The following is a 10,404-nucleotide window of genomic DNA, read 5'->3' as shown; positions in this document are numbered from 1 at the left end:
ACGCTATTACCCACAATGCTCTAAGACGCGCGGAACTTGAGGAAAACAAACACTAGCTACCAGTTTTAAAGAGTGAGAACGACAGAAAATGAGCAAGAAAGATGCAGCGGGTTTGTAAAATCATAACAAATACTCGAACACATAATAATTGTTGACATGTCGACATATTTACTTGACGTTAGTCGACTGTTGAAGGGTTGTTGGATGAAGCTTAGCAATGTTGTTTCACCAGACAACAACACCAGTTAGCAAAACAAAAAACTGATACTGATAGCAGACATCTTTAACTAGTAGTTCTACATCATACTTGTCAGAGCTATGTTTCAAGACCACCCTCTAACTTGCAAACCTGTCTTTGTGTGTAACTGGCAGCTGTTGCCACCATCCTCACTTACCTGAACGAGCAGAACCGACCTTACAGCTCTCAAGATGTGTTTGGGAACCTGCAGAAGCAGCACGGCTTTGGGAAAACGGTGAGTGGTGATTTAACAGACTCTAAAAACTACACATTATTTGTTGAAAAATTGCAGCTCATGAAATCATACGCTGTCAAACTGTTTGACAGTAGGATCTGACGGCTGTTTTGGCTCCTCGTTATAGGCTGTCGTCAAAGCAATGGACCAGCTGGCCCAGGAGGGCAAGATCCGGGAAAAGACTTACGGCAAGCAGAAGATCTACTTTGCCGACCAGGTGAGCTCATCCTTTCTTATTTTCCCAGTCTACGTAGCCTACTTTGTGGTATGATGCCACTACTTATGAAAAGTAATTTCTACATTACATGCAACTGCTGTGAATCCAGGCTCAGTTTACAGACGTGAGTGACACTGACCTGAAGACCATGGACACGCGCATCTCTGAGCTAAGCTCACAAGTGCAGGAAGTCACACAGAGCTGCAGACAATTGGACTCTGGTGTGTGTGTGTGTGTTTTATGATCTCTCATGTCACATACATATACATAACTCCTTTATGTTGCGTGCCTTAAGACCTTCATAACAAAAACTGCTGAGCTAGACACACTTGTGGATGAAGTGTCATTTGCTGGGCTCATGATTCCCAACCTTTCAGAGCTGAAGGAACTGAACAGCTCCTTGACCTCGGAGGAGATGAGCTCAGAGATCGAGGAGCTGAAGGGGGAGTGTGCCTCATGCCTTGAGCGCCTGCAGAAGATCAAGTCTGCAACCGATCACGTCGCACCACAGGAGCGAGAAAAGGTCAGAGTTCCTCTGTACAGCAAAGATTTTTTTCCATTGTCATTTTTATACTAATGGTACATCTACCTACTTGGCATGGAAAGATTTAGCAAGTCTTCATTTATAACAAATAAGTATTATAGAAGAATACCAGGGCCAGACACCAATGTTTTTCATTTAAATGACTCATATGAAAACTGTCCTGCAGATTTGCAAAGCCAGGAGTCTGTATGTGAAGGAATGGAGAAAGAGGAAGAGACTGGTAATTTTGTGTTTCATCTTATTGATTCTCTTTTGCATAATATTGATTGCATAATGTCACGATATATAGCATACATTTGAGTGATGGCAGTGTGAGACGTGCTTAAATTCTCCATGTTAATTACTTTTTTAGACACAGGACATGATGGGTGCAATCTTGGAGGGCTATCCAAAGACCAAGAAACAGTTTATGGTAAGATTGGCTCTCAAGAGTTGCGTGTGTTGTCTGGGAACGGCTCATAAAACCACAGCAGGATTCAAGGGGCCAGTGGACTGTGTATTTACTGGATATATTTTCACTGAAAGGGAGCTCTCTGACTGAGGTTGGTAGGTATGCAGGATGAACACTGACCTTGCAGGTCTCTCCCCGTCTCTTAGGAGGAGGTTGGTGTGGAAACCGATGAATACCACGGAGTGACCATACCTGCTATTTAACGAAATTGAGTGTTTGAATGTTGGTCTCTCTTCATTTATTTGGTCACCATGGATACATGCCACCGAGTAACTGCGATAGTCTGGTTAAAACATTAGAGTGGAGGAGCAGTACCACCAGCACTAGTCATAACTCCTTACATAGTGGCAGACTGGAAACTCAACTCCCAAATGAGTTAAGTTACAATTTTGGCTTAAGGACTAAGCCTTTACCAGTTGAGGCTCAGGGTATGGCATGCAACAGCTGGATATTAAGAAGGAAGATGGTAGTAGACAGGAACGGTGAATATTTATTTCCAATTACAAACAGAATTCATACAAAAATATTTAATTGCTCTCTTGTCAACAGCAGCATACAACTACAATAGTTTATTTCCAACACATAAGGTTTGAACTCACACAATATTAATTAGTATCTATTTCATCATTTCCCTTTAAGGTTTTGGCCATTGTGTTTCTAAAAAAGATTCCTGATCACGTCTGTTAAAAAATATCACCCTTCAAGTTCCGCTGTTTTTGGATTGTGCTGCAACATTCTTTACAATCATATATTTATTTTTGGTTGAATTAAAACAGTCAGCATAAAATTACATGATATGACTTTCCATTATTGAGTGTCTTTGTGCTTAAATGTGTGAGTAACAAGTAATCGAGAACACAGCAAAAACTCACTGCATGATAATAATCTGACATTTTTCATTTACAATCCACTTTTATATGGAAAGTGAAACTGCAAATTACCTTACTCCAAAACAAATGTTTCCACCATCTCTTGACATTCAGTAGAAAAAAAAGAAAGATTTCAGAAGAAGCAAACACGTATGGTTGTATGATTACGCTGGACATGATGGTTGACATTTGTCACTGCATTAAAAACCATCGCACAAATCATACGCGCACAGCAAACAAAAGAGGAATAAGCAGCAGCAGCAGCAAACACAACACCGAACAGCAGTGAACACTGAGCTGCTTTGTGTGATGACACAAATACTTCACATGACCACCCCCCCCCCAAACCAACCACAAGGGGGTGCTCCGAGCATAGTGAAAGAATGAGGCCGTCTCTTGGAGACCAGGCTCAACAATGAAAGCCACAACCAACTTTGTAATTCAGGGGGTCAATCCAAGTTCGGGGTGTTTAGTGACAAGCCTGAGGAAGTTAACTCGGAGCATGTGGTACACACAGTAGAAGAGCCCTATGGCTGTCTTCTCCATGCAAAACAAGACCATTTAGTGCTCTTCTTTAAGGAGGTTAAGCACTTACCCTGAGTGAACTCATCCAGGTTTGTCACTAAACCACGTACTTGGAATACCACCGAGGACGGCTTTAAAACTCACAAACTTTTAAATCTTCAGGGGAAGTCACTTACAACGTTTTTGCCAGAAAGCAGAGACAGCCTCTGAACCGGTGGAGAGAGTGGGGCAAGAATACAGCACCAGCCAGCCACCATTACCACCACAGCTATGTAATACAGCCAGTACAGGTGTGTCAGGATGTGCGTGCGTGTAAGAAGGGAGTGTATATTCCCGGCTGAGTGTCACGTTTGCATGAATGACGGGCAGGGGGGGGGACCGGTTCGGAGTCCACCTGTAGCCATCAGTACATCTGAGCGTTGAGCCGCCTCAGGATCTCCACCACAAACTCCCTCAGTGTCTGTCACAAGAAAGAAGGGTTCAAATTAAGGCTTGAGGACTAAGCCTTTACCAGTTGAGGCTCAGGGTATGGCATGTAACAGCTGAATATTAAGAAGGAAGATGGTTGTGGACAGGAACGGTGAATATTGTTTATTTCGAATTACAAACGATATTCATACAAAAATATTTAAATTGCTCTCTTGTCAACAGCAGCATACAACTACAAGAGTTTATTTCCAGCACATAAGGTTTGAACTTTAACGATATTAATTAGTATATAATCTTTGCCCTTTAAGGTGTTGGCCATTTTGTTTTAAAAAAAAAAATGCTGATTACATCCGAGCGCTGAGCTGCCTCAGGATTTCAACCACAAACTCCCTCAGTGTCTGTCACAAGAAAGAAGGGTTCACATATACATAAATATCAGTCCAAACCGTTACACTAAGAAGCCCTTGACCAGGTGTACTCATTCTGGGACATTTTAGAGAAATTGTCTTTGCCTGGAAACATCAAAAATGAGAATTCATTCAGGTTTATTTTTAATAATAATTTGTTGAGAAAGCTCAGGTAAAGTCAGTTAAGATCATCAGAATTACAGATGTATAAATGAAACCCAGATAAACTACATTTATCAGACAGTGGGCCTCATTTATAAAACATACTTAAGCACAGAATTGATCTTAGACTTAGACTGTGCGTGCGATCAAATCCACGTCTAAGTACAGATTTATAAAAACCGTCTTTGACGTAGAAAAGGACGTATGTCTACGACTGGTTTTAGTTTGTGTAAGTACATTTCCTTGTGGCAATACTGGAGTACTGAAGGAATTCGGAACTCTCCGAGCGCTGACAGCCGACACGCAGTTTCATCATCGTCAGCACCACCGTCACCATTTGGGCTAACGGTGAAAGGCCAAATTAATGTTTCGCTCAATAAAATCAATTAAACTATTAGAATAATTCACACATGAATGAGATTCACAGTGTTTTTTAATTTCACAAGTGTAAAACATTTCGCTCAATCTATAAAAAGTCTATTAGTCGCTCAGATTTCAGTTGGAGATATGGCTGCATTGGCGATGTAAGAGGATATTGCCAACTGCGCAAAAAGGAGAGAAAGGTTTTTTTTCGTGATCGCGCAGACTTTTTGACACAAGATGATGTATGATGCGGCGCAGATGCGGCTTCTGGTGCTGCCCGCTGCTGCTTCGGAGACGTGTCTACTACATGAGACAAACTTTGCTTTTGCCATTATGCCACCAGATAGGCTTTCTAACAATGTTTTGGCCCGCATCTGCCCTTCCATCAGCAGAACGTCGATATCAGCCTCACTATAATGTTTCTTTCATGCTTGCCATTGTGGCAGAGAGTTTGTGCATTGAGGATGAGCTCTGTTTGTGCATTGATAATATGCTAATTAGATTAAATAGGGGCGTTTTGAGGGTGGAGAGTCAGTTGCACACAATTCCACAATCATTTGTGATTTATAACCGAAGGATTGGCGTACACGTGTTTTTGTGTGTGTACGTTCGTTTTCTGTGGATCTCACTTACACTCATTTCAGAAAATGTCTTAGACAAACTGTAGGATGGTTTCTACGCAACTTTTTATAAATGAGGCCCACTGACATACTTGACGTACACTGATTCTTCATCTTCATCTGTGCGTTCTATATATCCAACCTATGCCCTATGGTGAGGCCCTCGCTCTACCAGTTGAGCTCCATCAGCTGTGGCGTAGGATCTCATCTGTGTGTCTTACCTGAGGCTTGCAGCGTTCCTCGATCCACCTGAAGACGCAGGCCGACAGCTCCTCAAAGCTGCTAAAGGACACAGAGGCGCTGAAGCTCTGGAACAGCGAGTCCATGATGCTCTGGAACACACCGAACTTCACCTGGTCCGACACCTGCTCGTTGCCCTGCTGCGGGTTGTCATGGTGGGCTTTCACTATGTGCTCGTAGTTCCTAAAGGAAATACGGTAGTGTCAGCAGAGAGATAGGAGAGCCACCCCCAGAAAGTCTCATCCCACCCTTCCGCTGTCCCCATCTCCTCCCCCACCGGGCGCACTCTCCCCGACCCTCCATCCGCCCCCTCCACCCCTGCTCACGTTTTCATAATCTTCAGGGCCATGACTTCCTTCCTCAGTGTGGACACTTCATCCTCCTGCTTCTTCTTTTCTTTATGCAGGAACTGAATGTAGTCTATGGCTGCAGAAAACGCAGACGCACACCAGAACACACGGACGCTATGAATGACACCAATATGGTATGGAGGTAAAAACACAGACAGGCGCCTCAAGCATCTACATGCTTAGACTGCACTGTGACTTCATAGGAAACAGAAATAAATAGAAGAATAGAAAAATACTTCTGGGAAACATAAATAAATAGAAGAATAGAAATAGACTTCATAGGGAACAGAAATCAATTGAAGAATAGAAATATACTTCAGGAAATCGAATGTAATGGTTTACATAAGTTTGGGTATGGGTGTGAGTTTCAGTGACATTTAGAGAAGAGCTTGGTGAAACTCACTCTTCTGCAGCACAGTGACTTTGCTGATCTTCTGCGTTGCCATGGCGAATTCAGACTGCTGCTGGCAGGTGGGCACTATGGACTGCAGGTCATCATACCCTTTCTGACACACATACAAACCCGCACAAAGTCAGTCATGGTAATACTGATTGAAAGCAGAACTTTTTGATTTTTAGCCCTCATCTAAAACAAGTCCCATGCCTCATTCTTGTCTTATACAGTGAGGCATACAAACAAGCTCATATCAGTAAAACTTCAACAAAAATCAAAAGTACATTTTTAAACCATAGCCAATAATCTACATTGGAAACCTGGGTTGTTAGGTACCCTGACAGCCGGTGGCTTTTTGAGGCCCCTGCGGTGCGCCTGAGGCTTTTCCATACGAGGCCAGTCTGTGGGCAGGTCTGTGGCCCTCTAAGGGCCACGTCATGGCCTTAGGCTTCATGAGGGCCTCAGGTGTTCTTAGGCTGTATGAGGCCCTAGTCAGGAGTGACCAGCAAGGCTACCATTGCACCATTTGGGATCATTAAAATAAATGTCCTGAACATATTGCTGTGGTCGATGCAATGTTTTTAACACATTTTTTGCGATTTTGAGAAACTGCTAATCTGCAGCATACAAAATTATGAAAAGGCACACAAACTTTTAGTAGTATTTTTGTAAAAGTCCAACAAACTTTAGAGTTTCTGGCTAAAATGTATTAAGATATTGGTGGCTAAAATTCAAGATTCTGGCAAATGAAGACAGTCAGTAAATTACATGCATTTTAAATTCAGTCATCCTTCCAATTTCAGTTAAAAGTGCCATTAATTGATGCATTAAATTGTTAGAACTAAAAATGTTTCCCCAGGGAGCATGGCCCCATACCCTACAGAAAAAAAGAAAGAAAAATAATTATATCTATATGGACTGATTCCTAACGCTCAGGCACACAAGTGCACCTTGAGAATATATTGAAATATATGTAAAACCGCTGACTGATCCTCATCCTAAATTACACCATGACTTATTTCTTCTGCCGAACAATTTTTCTATCGCTCACACACCCTTATGGCATCCCTCCGTTTCTGTTCAGCCTGTGTATGTGCTTGTCTCCGCCGGACTTTGTAGGAGTCCTTGTAGGACGTCTCGTGCCTGTAGTCACTGTCTTCATCATCTAGTAGGAAGACAAGGAGATACAGCCAATCAGCCAACAGTGGTACATAGAATTTTAATCGATCACACTAACATACATGCCTGGCATTATGGGGAGAAGTGGGCAACCCCCCCTGCACACTCCAGTATTTACATAATTAAGACATTTGTTTACAGTGTTATTACTATTACCCCAGATTTGTAATAACACTCTTATCTCATGTGCAGTCCCAAACTGTCTGTGCCATTTTGCGATTTTTGTCTTCTAAGTGTTTTCAGAATTGTATTTGTTGCAAAGTAAGTTTACACCTACCAGGAATTTGTTTTGGCATATTGGTGCCGACAATAAACATGAAACATAATAAGTACTACAGTTTTGACTCTCTTTCCATTATTTACAATGGCAAACGACACCAAAATGTCCACCAATTGCCAAAAATATATGTGGCTTTAATAAGCAAGATTGCTCAGTTTTCTCATGAACTGCTAGCGGTTTTGCTCCGTTTTGGTTGCCTGACTATGAAAAGTTGTACAGTATATTTATGGCTGCAAATTGGCCCATTGCATAAACGCATGAGGAACTCTAGCCCTGGTGCTTGTAGATATGTATTTTATATGTATAATCAATAGGCTCAACATTAGACCAAAACTTCACCATAGCCTCTACCAATTAAAACTCAAAACACATTTTCACAATTCTAAAAGGATGGTAATCAGTAAATGTTGAAATGCGATGAGCAAATAAAACATTAGCTGCCATTTAAAGTACAAAAAATGCTGCATTTCAGCCCTCTACCTGCGGTTAACTACTGAAGTCTCACCTGTGTTGGGCACTGAAGACGCGCTGGTGGAGCCGATGCTGTTGGCCCTGGAGACTGCTGTGCCTTTGCGTGCGCAGTCTGCCAGGAAGCCTGTCGGGAACGAGAGATCACTCAGAGGAGCCAAGTCAAGGTAGTGCATACTCACATATGCTTCACCAATCACTCATTCACAGCATCAACATTATGCACCGGCTCATAATGTGATGATCACACATTATTTCAGTGAATTGAAATGAAGTTCTCTAAATTGATCGACATCAATACAAGGAACCTACTTCACTTGTCTATGGATTCAGTGACTGATTTTCACAACTGTCTATTATTTTGTGCTGTTTTTGTGGTCTACTACTCTGAAAGGAATAACTTCAGTATTTGTTTCTGTCGTCAGTGTACTCACTGTGCTCGAAGCCGCTGTCACTGAAGGTGCCATCAGTCTGGATGGACATGGCGAGTGAGGGTGGAGATGGAGGAAAAGAAGAGAATCAGGTCAAAAGAAGGTGGGTTGTGCATAATGGCCTGAATCACAAAGGCAGGCATCACAATACACAAACTCACTTACTCACTCACTCTCTCTCAAACACAATTCCTCAATTTTACTTCAATTTATTTGAGCACAGATCATAAAAAGGCCCGTCACTGGTATTCCCACTAATAGCAAAGGCTTCTAAAATGTTTTGATCAAACACTGCTAGATGTAATGCTACAAAAACATTAAAACCTCAAAGGCTGCGCGTCTCTTATCATAAAATTAACATGCAAACACTACAACCCTTTCGTTTGTTTACAGGGACATAGTTAAGCATCAAACCCCATTTATGGGAACTTTTAAAAGAAATTGTAATAATGTTTTTCTTTAACCTCTACGTGAACAGACGAGACACAGCCATTAAATGATGGTTCTACGTCAGCTGTATACATCATCACCTTTCTAGCTAGCTAGCTACTATAACAACATACGAACGAGAAAGTTGCCGACTGATATTGTCAACTGTTTATGTTGCTCTTGCTAATGAACAAGGGTTGATGCATAGAAGTTGTCAGAACCTTTAACAACATCTGTACCAAGCTTCGAAAGTGTATTTTTTATAACAGAAAGCTCTAAAATGCTTTAAAATGTCAGTGATTTCTTTGTTAGCTAGCTAGCTAGCTAGGCACAGATATTAGCTAACAAGTTATCAGCTACCAGCGAATGTTAGCTAGCCAGCTAATTGTCTAGGCTTACACAACATTAATGCATAACACCAACGCATTTTTCTGCGTCCCAGAAACATCAGTATACCACTCATGCTACAGTAGAACTGTACTTATATCTGACATTTTTGAGGCGACAACATTTTTCCAAATTAACAGAACTTTCACTTACTTTACTCCAAGGATCTTCAGGCGAAGCGCTTGGTTCCGTCATATTGTTGCACAAAAATGCATCACGGGATGTTGACAGCAGCTAGAGGAGGAGAGGAGAAACGATGCCCTCTGCTGAGGAGTTTCGGAGCTTCAGCCTAAAGATCAATTGGCATGATGCAGGGCTAAAAATTGGAAATCGTTAGGGCATCAATGAAGCAGGCCCTCTAGACGCGAATCAGTGCGTCCATGGAAATGGCCCCGTGTAGGCTATACCCACTTCTATGAAGTTCTCATCCCACGATCCCCTTCCTGTGGCCTACAATACACCCACATTATAAATCATGAACTGGCAGGAGAAATACACAGTGTCTGTCTAATGACATTCGTAGAAATAACCAGTGTCCCTCTACCCGATTGATGACATTGAAATTTCTGTTATCGCTCTCTTATATCTGGGCTTCCGCTGGACCACCTTGGTCTTTTTCTCCATCCACTCTCACTCAGTGTTTGCTTGCACTCTGAAACAAACCCAATTCCTCTAACCTGAATTGCATTTCTTTTAAATGTGGCTTGTGTGTGCTATTCTCAGCCATCCCTCTGTCTATGGCATGGTTACCTATGTAAACTTCTCTCTCTTTCTCTATCTGCCTCCCCCCCACCGCCTCTTTTTAGGCCTGTTTCATACAGGAAGTCAGTACTTCTGCTTCTTCCTCTCGCCTCCCTGACACACTCTCACCGCTGCACTCGACCAAGTGTGTGGAGACGCCCTGCCTGCCCTGCTTTCAGGTAGTAAGGCGTTGTTTGTCTGATGGACGGTTGGTGAAGATTGAAGATTGAAGCCCAGAGAAGTAGAGCATTGAGGAAGTTCTGACTTTCTGTTCAGTTCTGAGGAAAGATGCAGTCCGACCACGCTGTCTATGGAGAAGGTCCAAGACACAGGCAGAAAGTGTTACTGGCTCTACATGTAGATTGTGTCCAACTATCTTAATGGTCTTCAGCTAAGGATCGGGAAGACAAGAACTCAAGAGTCATCATTTCTGGCTCTGGAGTTG

General features: G+C 42.3%; 2 protein-coding genes across 2 annotated transcripts; one reads left to right on the top strand and one right to left on the bottom strand.

The window, feature by feature from the left end:
- Positions 1 to 28: 28 nt before the first annotated feature.
- On the top strand, positions 29 to 2,002 carry psmc3ip (PSMC3 interacting protein). The gene is made up of 8 exons (XM_080857015.1): positions 29 to 110; positions 373 to 473; positions 601 to 690; positions 800 to 911; positions 1,068 to 1,213; positions 1,401 to 1,454; positions 1,587 to 1,646; positions 1,832 to 2,002. Exons 1-8 carry the CDS (start codon positions 89 to 91, stop codon positions 1,886 to 1,888), a joined length of 642 nt encoding a protein of 213 aa, XP_080713141.1. The 5' UTR covers positions 29 to 88; the 3' UTR covers positions 1,889 to 2,002.
- A 152-nt stretch (positions 2,003 to 2,154) lies between these two features.
- On the bottom strand, positions 2,155 to 9,413 carry mlx (MAX dimerization protein MLX; the record flags this gene model as incomplete). The annotated part of the gene is made up of 8 exons (XM_080857013.1): positions 2,155 to 3,539; positions 5,282 to 5,483; positions 5,627 to 5,726; positions 6,054 to 6,156; positions 7,100 to 7,209; positions 8,009 to 8,098; positions 8,406 to 8,442; positions 9,372 to 9,413. 8 exons carry the CDS (start codon positions 9,411 to 9,413, stop codon positions 3,483 to 3,485), a joined length of 741 nt encoding a protein of 246 aa, XP_080713139.1. The 3' UTR covers positions 2,155 to 3,482.
- Positions 9,414 to 10,404: the final 991 nt, after the last annotated feature.

The sequence above is a fragment of the Sprattus sprattus genome, assembly GCF_963457725.1.
Source record: "Sprattus sprattus genome assembly, chromosome: 18".
NCBI lineage: Eukaryota > Metazoa > Chordata > Actinopteri > Clupeiformes > Clupeidae > Sprattus > Sprattus sprattus.
The sequence above is the reverse complement of the archived record's forward strand: the minus strand, read 5'-3'. Positions and strand labels throughout refer to the sequence as shown.

Bases quoted from the DNA above. Each gene is read 5' to 3' on its own strand.
- psmc3ip (XM_080857015.1), top strand. From the start codon at position 89: ATGAGCAAGAAAGATGCAGCGG. The intron at 111-372 runs GTTTGTAAAATC...TGTAACTGGCAG, and splicing joins GAGCAAGAAAGATGCAGCGG to CTGTTGCCACCATCCTCACT. The intron at 691-799 runs GTGAGCTCATCC...CTGTGAATCCAG, and splicing joins AGATCTACTTTGCCGACCAG to GCTCAGTTTACAGACGTGAG.